The sequence below is a fragment of the Aptenodytes patagonicus genome, chromosome 2 (assembly GCF_965638725.1).
Source record: "Aptenodytes patagonicus chromosome 2, bAptPat1.pri.cur, whole genome shotgun sequence".
NCBI classification, from domain to species: domain Eukaryota; kingdom Metazoa; phylum Chordata; class Aves; order Sphenisciformes; family Spheniscidae; genus Aptenodytes; species Aptenodytes patagonicus.
Genome location: NC_134950.1, coordinates 30,011,621 through 30,029,258, shown reverse-complemented (window position 1 = coordinate 30,029,258; position 17,638 = coordinate 30,011,621). Strand labels below are relative to the sequence as shown.

General features: G+C 40.2%; 1 protein-coding gene across 1 annotated transcript in view; it reads right to left on the bottom strand.

Moving 5' to 3' along the window:
- Window positions 1–17,638, bottom strand: part of CNGB3 (cyclic nucleotide gated channel subunit beta 3) — a 74,519-nt gene that overhangs the window by 47,106 nt on the left and 9,775 nt on the right. The window contains exon 3 of the mRNA XM_076328948.1: window positions 11,615–11,726. Within this exon, the coding sequence (XP_076185063.1) occupies window positions 11,615–11,726 (112 nt within the window). The remainder of the gene's footprint in view (window positions 1–11,614; window positions 11,727–17,638) is intronic.

Sequence of the window (17,638 nt, the reverse complement as noted above, 5' to 3'; positions counted from 1 at the left end):
TGCTCATTTTGGTCCTAAGCAATTGTTCTTGAAATAAAATGCAGAGATCATCCATTTCCCAGATCTCATGTTGTATTCATACAGCAAAATGGATGTAGAAGCAACAATGTTCAAGGAAGCCACTGTCTTTCAGAGTTATCTACTGGCATTGGACTCAGAACAAACTTCTTGATGAAGTGCAGACTGAAATCTAATCATCTAGGCTGCATGACATTCCTTCTGTTTATTTCAAAGGTTTGTCACAGCAGCTTCTTTGACAATCCTCCTAGTTATTCAATCGCAACAGGCTGTGAATCCTCTAATCTTCTTTACAGTACCCTCTAAGGAGAAGTCCGTCTCAATGCTGAACACATGGAACCCTCACTGAGGGACCAGATTAAAATGTGAATAAGATTTTATTTTAATTTGTAAATTTGCAGTGTGAACTATGCAAAAGAAAGTAAGGTGAATGTTGAAAATATCAATTAACTTTGAAAAATCACCTTTCTTTAATGTTACTGGTGATATAAAGTTGTTTAATGGCACTGGACATTTACTATGATGTAAAAAATAAGGGCAGCATCATTTCTGACACTGATCGCTTTAGAACAAAAGTATAATATTCTAAGAAAGAACCATATGATAATAAGTTAATAATAACTATTTCCTTATCTGGTGCTGTTGTGTCATTGGGGCTTTCTTCTCTGTAAGTGATTGAATCTGTCTGGGGCATTTGCCTCTTATCAGGAATTTTTAAAGATATTTCTTATCATATACACATAACATATGTTACATTAAAACACATTTAAATGCAAACTCATAACTTAGTTACATAAGCATATAATAATTTATGGCTAAGGAAAAAAATGTCTTAATCAGAGTATGATCCAGTGCTGTACAGAATTCATGAGCACAGCACAAATCCTTCTTCAAACTTTCTATTCTTCTGTTTTTATTAATACGCAGGGAATAAAAAGCTAAAATGAAAACACTCTAACATTTCCCATAGTGAATTTAAAAAAAAATTGCAATAAAGTGTCTCAAAATTGAAAAACTTAATTTCAGTAATTGTACGATGACTAAGAATATCAGTTAATTTTATAACTTTCAGTGTGCAGAGCTGTGAGTACCTGAATAAGAATCTTTTAGCTGATACATGCTTCAGGAAGCTTTAATTCAACTAGCAAGGGTAAAAATAAAAAAGAAGGAAGTGGTGGCATAGATTCAGCTTGCATGGCAACTAAAGTTGCTCCACTATTGGGAATCTTGGCAGACTTTCACAATATACTGAACTTCAGTATTGTTCAACTATTGTTGCCTATGCTAATTACATAAAATTAGCTCGGTGCAACCAACTTTGTTGCAATTCTACCCTCGTTAGTGGTAAACTGCTATACAGCCACTTGTGCAGGAACTCATGTAGCTTTCCTAGTATCACAAAGAAACTTGGTGAGAGGGAGAAAGAACCTATTCCTCTGACTTCCAATTACCGCTATCTAAGACCATCCTTTCCCCTTCTGCAGGCTCCTGCCACATTCTTTTCCAAATTCAGCAACAAAGCAGGCAAATTCCCTGTGGATGACAGATCATCACACATCTCTTCTGTAGTATCATTTATCCAGGTCACTGCATAAGGCTGCGCTGCCAGACCCCTTTGACTCCTCATCTGATCCTCATATCTCCTCCTGTCACCGTTTCCTCTGTTCTCTTGTGCTGCACAAAATGGGATGTTTTAATCTTAAATAGCTAATAATTGGAAGATGAGTAAATAACTGGAGACAGGGTATTTTAATACAAAGTATTGGACGAGATTAATTATAGGCATGAATACTTACACTAGTCGTGAAATAAAAATCAGTTTTCCTTTACTAAATGATAATAAACATTATGTCTGATTTATTTGTCTCAGATTTATGAAGAAAGACACTGATATATTTGTAATTGTTTGGTGCAATTATATTACACACACTAGTGTACCTGTCACAATGCTCATTGCTTTGCTTATTTCCCCACATTTGACTCAACAGATAATAGCAGAGATAATACTTTAAATAAATTATCATTTCTTCTTTCACAAAAAAAAGTATCTTCTTACTTTGAAAAATGTTATGTCAATGGAGGATTTACACAAAATGCTTTTAATTAAAGAAATAAATCAGTGCCAAAGTATGACAAACTATACCCTTGTTTTCTTACATATTGTAAAAAAAGAATTTCTCCCATTTATACAGTCAGAAATAAATATATATTAATATTATGAATATATAATTTAAAATAATGCAAGGAAAGACAAAAAAAGCAGCATTTCAGTCTGTATAATGACATTCCTGTCCCCTTACTCACTTCATTTAGTCTTCAAAGAAAAACTTCTGAATTGGATACCTTTTTAACTTCAGGCTACCTACTTGATAGTCATGCAGAGTGAATGGCATTAAATAGCATGGGTAGCTGCATCCTGCAGAACAGATAGAATTTAAAGGCTGTAGGAAAATACATCTCAGCAATGATTACAGCAAGTTTAATCCATTTTGGTACAGGCAGCACACCATCACCTTTCTATTTAATTTGCACGTTCTCAATTTAGCCATTGCAGAAATTCAAATCCAAGCACTAAAAGTGGCAAGCTCTGAAAGAAAGACCTAAGCAGAAGGAATATAAGTGCTAAGAAAAGTATTTTGATTTTTTAATACATTAATGTCTTTTCAGTCAGACTTACAAAATGTGCTGGATACGTTCCACCTGTTTACAATTTCAAGTACTGCAGTGATTAGCTGGAAACAACTAAGGAAAGGTATTAGTCTCTTTATAAAACATGCTTGTAACTATGTTTAAACTGGGAATTTTCAGAAGTGCCCAGTATTGGCCTTGTTTCACTTTATCTCAAGTTGATTGGAGTTTAGTGCCATGAGTGTCATCTTTTTGGGTCCCTGGTGTTCCTACAGTAATCAAGGATTTCTGGAGACTCTGCAGAGGGTTGATACTGGGTCTGTTTCACCAGGGTGCTGAGATTTTGTTCATGTGGTAGGACATAGTTTCTCTAGGATGCATCTACTTGGTGAACTGATATGTTGCAACTAGGATGGCAAGCACTAATAAGCACGGTAATTTTCTTGGTCGAGGTAATTGAGCTAAATGAAGTGCATTACTCACTAAGAATATGCTACCAGCAGGAGTTCTCTTTATTAACCTGGCTATGCACCACATAGCAAATTGCCTCTTAATCTTTGTTTGTTCTGTTATCTTTTTTTGCTGTTAGCCAAATTAGAGAGGAAAAAATCTCCTTTATGGGCCTGAGAAGGACTGGTATAGCCTAGTAGGTAATAGGATGAGGCTATGAAAAAGGCAAACTACAAGCACAAAACTCAGTCTTCCTGAACCACCTGTGTTTATACGGCAATTTGCAACACTGGAGCTCCCTTTTTTTGAAAATATTGAAAGCTGGGTTTCTGCATTTGCAAAAGCAGAATCAGAAGAGTACGTTTACTGGGTGAGAATGTTAAACATATTTTGTATAATTTTTATATTTTATTAAAATTTATTTAGTGCATTTTATATGAACGTGTTTTGTTCATAATACCTAGATTGTGAAGGTGGCGTATCAGATACAATTTTTTGTTCCTCTCTAAAACATAACCCAGAATACATAAGATCTTGAGGTGAAATCTAAAAGCATCCGAAGTCCCGGTTCCCACTGTATTTTTTTCTTTATGTACTCTCAGATATGTGGCCTGCGAATATGGATTGTCATTTTACACAGCATTTTGCAGAGTAAGGTTCATGATCCTTGACTGGGTTTTCAGAGTACTGCCTTAGTATAAATAGTACATAGTAATCACCTTGGTAATCTGGGAAGATGAAACACACAACTTTAGCCAGGCTTAAAGGCTTTTAAAAGACACAGAGGAGAGAAGAGGTCATAGAAGCTCTTTGCATCCCTCCATTTTCTCTGATCTATGCTCTCAGATGCTTTGTTTACCATTCTTCCATACTCTACTTTTTCTAGGACTTGCTGCAACATCTTTGTCTCGTCCCCTGATGCCAGGCATCCACTACTACTTGTTCCTTAGGCATCTGTCTCCCCTCTACTCTTACATGCCAAAACACTTTACACAGTCCTCCTCTTCATCAGCTACCACATGCCACAGGCTCTGTGTTGGTTCCCAGTCTTCACTGTAGGGTCATACAAAGGTCTCACATTTGCCTCTCCTATGTCACTTTTGTGATCATCTAAATCATGTCTTTTTCATTTTTTGGTTTTAGATTTTGGGTTCCAGACAGTACCCTCACCAAGCATGTCATCATTTTCTCATGTGTATAAATGGCTATATTCCTCTGTTTGCAGAGCAAGGTGGTCTGGAGACCCTTGCTTTTGGTGGCGGCTGTAGTGCTTGGCCCACAGCTACAGCTCCTGCTGAGTGGCAGGTGTGACTGTGCCTGGGCCTGGCCGCGGGCCTCACTGACCCTGACCCACACCCGCAGACTGACATCCCGCCTGGCCTCAGCCCAGCCCTGCCCGGCTGTCCCGGGGCTGTGTCTGACCCCAGTTCCCCTCACCGGGCACTGACTGGCTGACTGCCTTCCCGGCTTGGCCCCGGACCTGCCTTGTCACCACAGACTTGCCTGGTGATCTGGGCTCTGGGCTGGCCTTGGCTGCTACCCCTGGGCCTACCCTGCTCGCCTTGCTCGGGGCTGGGCCTGGGCTGTGACTGGGGAGGCCCCTGCCCTATCCACCATGTTGCCAGCTCACTGTCCCTGAGGCAGGCGCTGGTCCTTGCTGCTCCCTGGCAATGTGCCATATTTGCTTAAGTGCTACGCAGTATCTCACGTGAAATGCTTGCACTGCATTTTAGAAAAGTGCAGGATTGTGTATGCACATACGTGTTTTTATGAACCCTCCCCAACAGAAAGCAATCTCAATATATTATAAAGGCTGCAATGATGTTTTGTGCTAGTTCCTTGTTAATAAGACTCCACTGTCTTCTATTAGAGTGCAAATTAGGTCCTGAGTGTTGTTCTGTTCCCTCATTTCTTGCTGTGAAGAGACAGCATAGTCTTCGCCCTCCCTCCCAGAGATTATTATTGCTCAGCAAATAGTTATTCATGGAAATTACCTATTGTTCTGTTACATTATCATTAAAGATGGAGGGAAGAAACGATATATTGGCCGACAGGGCCAACTTATGTGCAATCCTACCTGAGCCATTAGGAAACAGACATTAAAAGTTTTGGTCGCTCGGCTGTAATGCAGCGCTTTTGCACATCAGCCATTTTTGTGCGTCTCCTCTTTCAGACATAGTGTTCAGGTGGCTGAGATGAGTGCTGTGTCTCTCTGCTGTTTATTAATGTCCATCGCTGTGCACTGCTGTATTTTAAAAATGAGGAAGTGCTGAGAGGGAAAGCCAGAAATACTTTGTTTTGCTTGTGGCCAAACAGTTTCTATGGGAATTTTCAAGAGTAAATGCAGTCTTTGTCAAAGCTGTCGTTCACTTAGCAAGAGAAAAAAAAAAAAATTGTTCTTTCTGAGGAAGTTAAAAAACCTATTTTCCTATTAATAGATAATACAGGCTGTGCTGCACCATGAGTAAAAAGCTACTCTAATGCAGCTGAACTGGAAGAAGGACACAACTGGTGCACAGTCTTGCAAACTGTCATACATATAAGTAGTCTTCCTGATTTCAGATAAGTTAATTACATTAATATAATTGTTCATAAAGCAATATTACCTAAGATTTTAAAATTTAAAGTCCTTACGTGGAAGCTCATTACCTTCCCCTGAAATTCTGCATGGAGGGACACAGGTCTGATCTAAGTGAAAAATGTGCTGTTTCAAACAGGACAACCGCCTTCTTCCCTCTTCCTTACTGTATGTATCTGAGCCTGCACAGATGCATTTTAAAAAATTAAGTCACAGTAACAGAAGATAAGGTGAAACCTTTACTATTAACATAATTCCCATGAAAGTTGAGGTACTCTGGATGTATATGGGTTGTGAACAGATATATAACCACAAACCTTACCTTATTATGTATCTAACTCACAGTCTATTGGCATACTGATGGTTTCTTACTGTGCAGATTAAGTGACTTTTTATTAAACTTTGACTCTTGGAGGATGATTAGTATAGGAAAATAGTCTAAGTCAAAACATAGTACCAGCACCCTGAGTACACCAACAAGCCTTAAGGGCCCTGAGCAGCCTCCAGTGGGACTTCCACCCACACCCTCTGCCCATGGGCCTGGGGTGTCCACTTAAGCTCAGGCCTTAGTCGCTGCCTGAGCTACGCCTAGGTGTATCTAGCTCCAGTTCTGTCTCTGGTCCTGTCTCCTAGGTGGACTTTGGAGCCATGTTGTAGCCTTGTCTCCAGTCCTGTCTCTGATCCTGTCTTTTTTGCTCTTGACTAGACTCCCTGGATGGACCCTAAACCTGGTTCATCACTTCGCCTTGTTGATGGACTCTGTTACTAGGATCCTGCTCTGCTTGCTGCATTCAGACCCTGTGGGACTGCACCTTGTTGGTGAAGACACTGCTTAAGCTGGGGTTCCCCTTGGCTCCCATCTCCCCTTCCCTCAGGGAGCAGCTGGCCCTTGCTGCTCCCTGAAATACAGCTGGACAAAATCTGAAATTCCAGTTAAGAAAATTCTACCAACCATTTCACCAAACTTGATTTCATTCAACCAACCAAATGATGGCTCTTTCCATAACAGTATCATAGAATCATAGAATGGGTTGGTTTGGAAGAGACCTCTATAGATCATCTAGTCCAACCCCTCTGCTGTGGACAGGGATATCTTCCACTAGATCAGATTGCTCAAAGCCCCATCGAACCTGACCTTGAACACTTCCAACAATGGGACATCCACAACTTCTCTGGGCAACCAGTGTCTCACCACCCCCATAAAAAAATTTGTTCCTTACATCTAATCTAAATCTACCCACTTTTAGTTTAAAACCATTACCACTTGTACTGTCACTACAGGCCCTGGAAAAAAGTCTCTCTCCATCTTTCTTATAAGCCCCTTTTATATATTGAAAGGCTGCAACAAGGTGTCCCCAGAGCCTTCTCTTCTCTAGGCTGAACAACCCCAACTCTCTCAGCCTTTCTTCATAGGAGAGGTGTTCCAGCCCTCTGACCATTTTTGTGGCCCTCCTCTGGACCTGCTCTAACAAGTCCATGCCTTTATTGTACTGGGGACCCCAGAACTGGAAGCAGTATACCAGGTGGGGTCTCATGAGAGCAGAGTAGAGGGGCAGAATCACCTCCCTTGACCTGCTGGCCACACTTCTTTTTATGCAGCTCAGGATACAATTGGCTTTCTGGGCTGCAAGTGCACACTGCCAGCTCATAGCTAATTTTTAATCCACCAGCATCTCCAAGTCCTTCTCCACAGGGCTGCTCTCAATCCATTCATCACCCAGCCTGTACTGATACTGGTGCTTGCCCCGACCCACGTGCAGGACCTTGCACTTGGCCTTGTTGAACTTCATGAGGTTCATATGGGCCCACTCATCAAGCCTGTCAAGGTGTCTCTGGATGGCATCCCTTCCCTCCAGTGAATCAACTGCACCACTCAGCTTGGTGTCATTGGCAAACTTGCTGAGGGTGCGCTCAATCCCACTATGTCATTAATAAAGATATTAAATAATATTGCTCCCAATACAGACCCCCGAGGGACACCACTTGTTACTAATCTCCATTTGGACATTATCCAAATGTAGATTAAACAGTGACAGGGAAAACTCCTGGACAATGGGACTCTGAGTTGACTATCCTGTTGAGTTGTACAAACAGTCCTTGATATAGTTTTGACTAGTCAAACTAGCACTTTTCCAAATAATTCCCAGGTATGGGAATACCCAGAAATTAGCATTGAGCAAAGATAATTCACAACTGACACTTTTACAGGAGGCATTTTGTATTGTTCAAGTTGGCCTCAGTGCTAGAGAGTGATTTGAACATGTTTCATTTACTGCTATTTTTGTAGACTACATGTATCTATTTGACTCAAGTTCTCCATATGCATACACATTTACATAGCTTTTCTCATGTGATAAAGGCAGTTGATTTCTTTAAAAATATTCTTATGAGTAAATTTGAACACATAGACTCAATAAGGTAGTGACCTTGATCAAGAATGGTGTCTGAATAGACTCCCACGAATCTTCAGGGGCAATGAATTAAATTATCTCAAAGGCACATTTTTAAAATGATTCTCCCTCCAGCTCTGAAAGTCATGTAATAGATCTGTTTAGTTTAGTTTCATACCAATGCAATGACACCAGCACCATGCCTTCCAATCTCTACTGCAGAATTTAGTGGGTAACTGTTTTGACAGTAGAATTTACCAAAGATTTACTGTATTTTTAGAAGCTGTTGCTCAAATCAGCCTGACTAGATATATCCGGATGCACACATGACAGTGAGTCAGAACAGCTCTGAGAAGAGAATGTTTAACATAAACATCTTTAATTTCCTTTTAACAGACAGATTTTGTCTTCTACTAATAAGCAACATACCCCTTTGTGTCATAAGCACATTGTAATCATGTTAACCAAGGTTATGGGATTTACCAGTGGAACTGTAAGCATCTAATAATATAACCTACAATAACAAAAAAGGAGATGCTTTGTCTAGGTTTTCATTGTTGACCTACAGATTCACATTCAAATTACCAAGTTATTTATAACATTTCCAGTCATTCTAGTCAGAGCTATTTTTAATTGCATGTATTATTTTAGAGAGATGTATGCATTAGTATTTTGCTTGATTTTTCCTTGTCACTGCAGTACAAAGTCTGTCTTGGTGAAGGAGATGAAACAGATAATCTTCTCTATAAATTAAATAACTCCATGACAGGGAAAGAATTTTGCTTTCTGTCATCAGGATAATCAAAATAATAGAAGGCAAAAGCAAGCAGGAGGAGTTTCTATCCTGTTCTGGACTGAGTGTATCCATTATTTTCCACTCAAAGGGATCTCAATAGGCTGGGCGGACAGACTGGCAGGAATCATAGAATCATAGAATCATTGAGGTTGGAAGAGACCTCTAAGATCATCGAGTCCAACCGTCAACCCAACACCACCAGGCCCACTAAACCATGTCCCTAAGCGCCTCATCTACACGTCTTTTAAATACCTCCAGGGATGGGGACTCCACCACTTCCCTGGGCAGCCTGTTCCAATGTTTCACCACTCTTTCAGTAAAGAAATTTTTCCTTACATCCAATCTAAACCTCCCCTGCCGCAACTTGAGGCCATTTCCTCTCGTCCAGGAACTTCATGAAGCTTAGCAAAGGCAAATGCAAGTTTCCATACCTGGAATGGAATAACCCCATGCAAGAGTAAAGGCTTGGAGCTGACTGACTAGAAAACAGCTTTGCATAAAAGGATCTGGGGGTCCTGGTGGACAACAAATTGAATATGAATCCACAGTGTGTTTTTGCAGCAATGAAGGCTAACTACATGCTATGCTTTAGAAAAAACATAGCCAGCTGATTGAGGGGGAGTAGTTATTTCCTTCTGTGTGACATTTATGAGGTTGCATCTATATCCAGCTGTAGTCTCCCCTGTACATGAAAGGCACTGACCACATGGTGCAACACTAGCAGAGGGCTATTAAGATGACCAGGGACTAGAGCACAGGATATATGAGGAGATGCTGAGAAAGCTGGGTTTGTTCAGGCTGGAGATGAAAAGTTGAGAAGATGGAGGTAATTGCAGTGCTCCAATACCCAATGAGTGGTTATAGAGAACATGGATCCAGACTGTACTTGGAGGTGCACAGCAAAAAGATGAGAGACAACAGAAGCAAATTAGAGCAAAGGACAATTTAATTATATGTAAGGTAGTAATTTTCATAATAAGGATGGTCAAACGGTGGACCATATTACCCAGGGAAGCTGTGGAAACTCCGTTCTTGGACATACACATTCACAATTATACTGAACAAAGTTCTGGACAACCTGATCTAACTTGGAAGCTGGGTCTAACCTCTAAATTTGTCCTACTTTTAGCAGGATTTTGGACCTCATTCCTTCTGGAACAGCCTTCCAACCTGAGCTGTTCTATGAAGCTGTTTAATACCTTCATCAATGACATGGACAGTGGGATTGAGTGCACCTTCAGCAACTTTGCAGATGACACCAAGCTGAGTGGTGCAGTTGAGATGCCTGAGGGATGGGATGCCATCCAGAGGGACCTGGACAAACTCGAGAAGTGGTCCCGTGGGAACCTCATGAGGTTTAACAAGGCCAAGTGCAAGGTCCTGCACATGGGTCAGGGCAAGCCCCAGTATCAATAGAGGCTGGGGGATGAAGGGATTGAGAGCAGCCCTGCCGAGAAAGACTTGGGGGTACAGATGGATGAAAAGCTGGACGTGAGCCGACAATGTGTGCTCGCAGCCCAGAAAGCCAACCGTATCCTGGGTGGCATAAAAAGAAGCGTGGCCAGCAGGTCAAGGGAGGTGATTCTGCCCCTCTACTCTGCTCTGGTGAGACCCCACCTGGAGTCCAGCTCTGGAGTCCTCAGTACAGGGAAGACATGGACCAGTTGGAGCAGGTCCAGAGTAGGGACACAAAAATGATCAGAGGGCTGGAACACCTCTAATAGGAGGAAAGGCTGAGAGAGTTGGGGTTGTTCAGCCTAGAGAAGAGAAGGCTTTGGGGAGACCTTCTTGCAGTCTATCAGTCCTTCAAGGGGGCTTATAAAAAAGATGGGGACAAAGTTTTTAGCAAGGCCTGTTGCGATAGGACAAGGGGAAATGGCTTTAAACTAAAGGGGGGTAGATTTAGACTGGATATAAGGAAGAAATTTGTTACACTGGGGGTGGTGAAACACTGGCCCAGGTTGCCCAGAGAGGTGGTGGATGCCCCATCCCTGGAAACATTCAAGGTCAGGTTGGACGGGGCTCTGAGCAACCTGATCTAGTCAAAGATGTCCCTACTCATTGCAGGGGGGTTGGACTAGATGATCTTTGGACGCCCCTTCCAACCCAAACGATTCTATGATTCTATGATTCTATGAATCTATGCTTCTGTAATGAATGTAGAGTATTCCAGGATTATTGTTTTCTAGACTTCATATTTATTTCTATTTTAGCAAAACAAACAGTCACCTAAGCTTTTTCCAAAGGTTGAATGACCCTGGATTTTCCCCTGAAGGAACATTACTGTTTAATTTATTTGTCTTTTCTCAGGAAGAGACAGTCCTAATCCTCTGGTTGCAGAGACTAATGCTGATTTAATAGTATAACTCACCAAAAAAATGTGCAGAGTAAAAAGCTTTTAAGTCAGAATGATGTGACAAACATTCCAGCTATTCAGGGCAGCATCCTGGGACTTACTCCTTTGCTAAGGTAAAGTAATAATAACTGAGTAGCAGCACTGTTAGAATTAGTATATAAGCGTAGTTGAGGAAATCCTTTTTCTCATTCCTGCAATTTAGGATGACGTACACAACAAACTATCAAAAGCACATACTAAATGAATATCTCATATATATGGTTGCCTTAGAATTGAAATAAAGCTCTTCAGATCCCTGCAGGACAGGAAGGACTTTTAAAGAACTGAAATATGGCACAGAAATATTAAGTCAGGATGTCAGGAAAAAAGCCTTAAATTTTTTAATTGAATTTACTCACTCAGCATCTTCTTTCCCATCATTGAGCTGATGCTGTTCCTGTTGAATTGTCTTAGCTGGTTCAGTTGATTTTTCAATTTCTGAAGGCTCAGGTGCTTTTGCTGGTACTGTATCTAGAAAAAAGGTTTTAATTTTTGAATACCAATTTTTAAATAATTAGGATAACACTTTTGGAGGAATCACAGCTTGGTTGCCATTATTTCTTCAGTGGGCAAGCACTACATGACACTGATTCTGGGACCTGACCTTTGAATAATTTCCTGTATAAGTCTATTTTAGTGCCAGCTGTACAGAACACATTTATGATGAGTGTACCTTTTGGAATATATAACTTATTCGTGGTTTTTAAACTAGATGCATCTGTAGCCAGCTCAACAATGGTCAATACAGAGCTCTTCTATATTTATAAGCGACAAGAACTCATGCAGTATGATAGAATTTTAGTGTGTGCTTGTTTACAAAAATACGTAGAGGACAGATAGATAGATCTGTCCAGAAATGCCTTGTGAAATATGCTTATGTATAGCAAATACTTATGACATTATTTATACTCTAGTGTTTGAATTGCATTAAACCTCTTGTTGCTTCAGCTGCCATGACAGTCCTGTTTGTTGCTGAGTAAATTATGACTGAAATATATCATTAAGGATATGAGTATGTAGAACATTGGCTAGTCTATTTCTTCATTTTTGTTACAAGTAACTTTTTTAAAGGAGTTTAAGTGAGAAGTTTGTAGAGTTTGAAACAAACTCTATGCAAATGGTATAGTCTCTTGCCATTTAAGTGGCCTTATGTGATTTTTACAATTAGTCCTATATCTTTATTTTAAATTTTCATGCTGAAAAGTAATTTGAAAGCTCTCATCAGTCTGACACTTTGCATAAAGAGAAACAAACTCAGCCTTCATAAATACTTTAAGTAATATGATTATAGAAGAAAAAGCTTGGCAGCAAAACATCATAGCAAATAAATCAGGAGCCTGTTTTGTATACTGTATTTTAAATTCAAGACAGCTCAAAGAAAATCAAACCTTGAGTATTTTGGATAGATAGTGTAAGATTAGTTTTCTGATAGTTAATCTCCATATTTAGAGAGCTGTTATTCCTTTCAGAGGGGTAAAAGCAGTTACAACAGTAAACTGGTAAGCTGATCAGCTGGAAGGTGGTTACTTGAAATGGCATTGAAACAAAGCTTAGTGAAGGACAGTGGTCAGTTTGTTTACAGCACTTGATAAACCAAACTACCCTCCTACCACCATTTATTCAGTTTTGGGGTAATATTTTCTTCCAGCCATCTATTAAGAACAGACACAACGTTTCTTGAGCTGAGTTTCAGACGTTTACCAGATGGACAATTGATTACAGAACCAGTGGGGCATTTCTAGTATTTTTTATTAGTATTTAGACTAAGAAGTGAGACTGCCCTGTGTGAGCCCTGCTACTCTTACAGGAATTCATTTCTTAAGCAGGATCAAAGACAAGACCTAGACAGAGGTATCTGTGGGTTCCAGAAATACTCAAGCCAGAGTCAAAGAACTGAAGAGAAGGCACAGAAATCCATGTTCCCCTACGTGCTGGGTTTTGACCCTAAGTCAACTGGGTTTTGACTTAGGAAGTTTAGGGGTTAATTTTCAAATAGTCCCTTGGAGAAATGCAGCACTATTGAGTATGAAGAGACAGTCTGCAGGATTTGTATTACTTATCACCTGTAAGCTGGGAAGATTTCTGTGAGGAATTCCATTTAAAACGCTGACATTTGGTTGGATTTATGGCTTAAAATGATAACAGTATTATACCCACTTAATAGAAATGCAGATTATTGTTTCCTTTCTGCAGCAGTTAGTATTGCATTATTATCTTGAGGAAAAGTCTGTTGAAAATATAACACTAGGGAATGTTTCGTCTTACCTGAAGGATCTGCCAAGGAATTTTAAAGGTACAGAATAGCATACATTCAGGGAAATGAGGACTCCAAAGAGGACTGTTGCTGTTCCTGTTCCCAGGGAGATTTAAGAAAGGATGAAAGAGTTTCTTACCATTTGATTACAGGGGTTCAAAATGCTTTTCTGGCAGTTCCAGTCAAAAAGAGTTTTTTTTTAGGAAGGAGGATTTTTAAAATGGGTTCAGGCTTCTAGCACAGTGAATACATTCTCATAGTGAAATAAAATTTATTTCTCCTAGGAATTTCATAGACATTCTCTGTAAGAAAATTGCAGAGGAGCTGCAGTTACAGAAAATAAAGGGGTTTTGGACCTATTTATAACTGACTAATTTATGGGTCTTGCTACTGAACCCTAACCTGTTAAAATTCTATTTAACCCTTTCCCCAGGGGATGTCTACAAATGGTGCTACTGACTCTATGCTTTCCTTGGCACACAATCCTCCTGTGGTTTAGTGGTCAACATGACATGATGTAGAAAAGAAGATGCAAGAGCCAAAAATTTCAGCACTTGCTGCGGTTTCTGCTCCCTTCTGAATTCATGGTTTGTAGTTTCCCAGTTCTCCCTGCCCTGACTCCCCCAGCCAAAAAGCCATGTACTCAAGAGTGACAGCAAGGCTAATCTCAACATTTCTGTAATTATCTCACTTTGGGAATTTTCTTTGTTATAGTAATTACCCCTAGTTACATATATACTAGCAGAGAATACAACCTCATAGGAACAATCAGAACAGTGAAATGGTGCTGAAGGCCTGGCATCCAAACTATATCTGTTTGAGGCAGCTATATTTCAAACCAGTTCTATTGTGATCCTCTGAAATGAATGACCATCAGTAGCTTGAGTAAAGTAGGTTGACTCACAGAGTGCTTCTTCTGGTTTAGTTTTATTCTAAAGGAATCCAGTCATGCATTCCTAGAGGTTTTTTGGTGAAAAAACAGAGCACAGTGGGGGACAATCAGGAGATTTGTTTCAGAAGGGCATTCTTCATCTGAAATAAAATGCCAGTGTAGACACTTGTTTAGAGTAACAGGCTCCTGAATGAGACAATCCATCTCTGGAATGACAACATGTGTATGGGGAGGGAAGACCACAAAGTAAAAAAATATGGTGCTTGCACATAAGCATCCCATTGCAGAAGGATAATGGCTTCTCAGCCTGCTAGATACTCTGAAGGTATTCAGTCTGAGATCTGAATCCACACCAACCACTAAATGCAGGCTGGACTCCGACTGATGGAAAACATTGTAATGCCATGAATATTCCAAACTTCCACAAGTTTTTAGAGTTCCTAAATCTCCAGGACCAGTACAGGGCTTATTTGCATTAGGATTAGGTTATCACGGCCTAGCACCACTGCCAGCTGTGTGTCAAGTTTTAGTTGTTTCTTTCTGTGTGAAATTGTGAGGGTTGTCTGTGTAGTCACATGTAAAAAAACCTAGTTGCTCTTCACTGCTCAAATCTAGCTCATACCCCTCTGACTTATGAGAATCCAGCCCCAAAGGAATGCCTTTAAGAACAATGTGGTAGTCATTTTAGGGAACATTTAGAGTACAATTGGTTTCTAAAATAAATAATGATCCATCAGAGAGATGCAAGGCTTACAGGACAACAAAGAAATCTTCTATTGGCTTTACATAACTTTGGTCACGGTAAAGAAATCATGACTGAGAAAAAGGAGGCAGAATTATGTCAAGGCACCAATATCTAAAGCAATTTTCAAAACAGATTGATCCACGCTTACTTGACAAAATAAGGGATTTGTGTTTTTCTAAATGATTTCCATTCCCATTATATTGGAATATAGGTAGGTAAAGCTGCCAATGTATTAGTAGGTAGAGTTGAGGAATGCAGCCCACTGGTGTCTACGTATTCTAGATCATTCAGCCTCCCCGTAAGAATAATATAATTTAAAATTGAGTTGGGATAAGTGTTGCTGGTTCTGTTTTAAGATGGAAGGGAAAAGCGCCAGTTGTGGAAGTATGATTTTGTGGGCGAAACACCGCTTAATGGAATCCCTCAAAAAGATAGCTGGTTAAATTGAGAGGCCCACTGAAACCTCATCATACCAGTGATCTGCCTAGGATAACAAGGAGCAAGGAAAAAGATGCAGGCTATAAGACCGATTTGTTTCCCTCTCTTAGTCTTTTAGATTTTTCTCATTCTCCACAGGTCTTTCTTCTTTCAGGAGAGACTTAGGCCAGGCAAAAAAGTAATAAAAAAAGGTTATTGGTGGGATGTCTGTCTTTTACCTGTGTCCTGGTTTCGGCTGGGATAGAGTTAATTTTCTTCCTAGTAGCTGGTACAGTGCTGTGTTTTAATTTAGCATGAGAATAATGTGATAACACACTGATGTTTTAGTTATTGCTAAGCAGTGTTTATGCTAAGTCAAGGGCTTTTCAGCTTCCCATACTCTGCCAGTGAAGAGGTGCACAAGAAGCTGGGAGGGAGTATAGCCAGGACAGCTGACCCAAACTTGCCAAAGGGACATTCCATACCATATGACATCACACTCAGTATATAAGCTGGTGTAGTTGGCTGGGGGGGCTGCGATCACTGCTTGGGGACTGGCTGGACATCGGTGAGCGGGTGGTGAGCAATTACATCATGCATCACTTACTTTGTATGTTCATCTAGTATTATTATTATTACTACTACTACTACTGTTTTACTTTATTTTATTTCAATTATTAAACTGTCTTTATCTCAGCCCACGAGTTTTCCCACTTTTACTCTTCCAATTCTCTCCCCCATCCCACGGGGGCTGGGGGAGTGAGTGAGCAGCTGTGTGGTGCTCAGTTGCTGGCTGAGTTTAAATCACAACAACCTGTGTTATCTTAGTCAGGTTGACGATGCTGCCAGCTGAAGGTTAGTATTATTAAACCTTCATTGTTTATTCTTGTCCCCTATTTTAATACTTCCAGTAAAACAATATTGGAACAGTATTGCAGGATTAGGCTAGAGTAGCCAGAAGATCTCTGCATGTTGGAGGAGTATATCCAACTTATAGAATCACAGAATCATAGAATCATTAAGGTTGGAAAAGACCTCTAAGATCATCGAGTCCAACCATCAACCCAACACCACCATGCCCGCTAAACCATGTCCCTAAGTGCCTCATCTACACGTCTTTTAAATACTTCCAGGGATGACTCAACCACTTCCCTGGGCAGCCTGTTCCAATGTTTCACCACTCTTTCAGTAAAGAAATTTTTCCTCATGTCCAATCTAAACCTCCCCTGGTGCAACTTAAGGCCATTTCCTCTCGTCCTAAACTTATTCTCGTCCTAACTTATTCTGAGGCTGCTCAGCTCCCTTGTTCATGTTTCCATAAAACAGTTTTTATCTTCAGTTTTCACTTCACAATTTTGGACAGAGACCCTTGACAGTCTTTCCAAATTAATTTCCTACTGCCACACACACACACTTGCAGAATAGCCTGTAGCAGAGTATTTCCCATTTTTGCAGTAGAGCAAAAAAGAGAATACTTTGTACTTATCTGTGGGTTTTAAACCTTTTTGATTGATATTTTAGTTTTTTTTTCCTTGCAACTCTAAAGGCTGAATGTTGGGGTTTTTATTAAAACTGTGTATTAATTACATGAAACCAGGAGTTCAGGCTTCACAAAAAGCAGAATATTGTGAGGCTAAGCATAACATTGGAAGAGCTGGCTAAATTGTTTCTAGTTTAAGCCTTTTCATGTAGGACAAACTCCACTGTCATGTTTCTAAAATTTAGCACCGTACATGCTGTCCTAAAACTGTAGGCATTCTTCCACAGAGGAAGCTGTTGGTATAGGCAGATTTGTCAATGCCAGGACACAGCACTGCAGAGTTGTCATTCTTGCCATAATAATTTTGATTCTTCTAGAGCCTTCAGTCCTAAGTGTACATAAGTATTGGATCCAAAAATCTCTGTCATAGGCCTAGCCCCACAGAGGTGTTGCTGACTTCTCTTCTGGCAATAGGCAATGTCAGCAAAGGACTCTAAAACCTCATGGATCCACTGAGATAAGTGTTATCTTGGGGCCATGATTATTATCATGATCCTTCCACCAGTAGAGCTTAAAATGTTATTTCCTAACATAG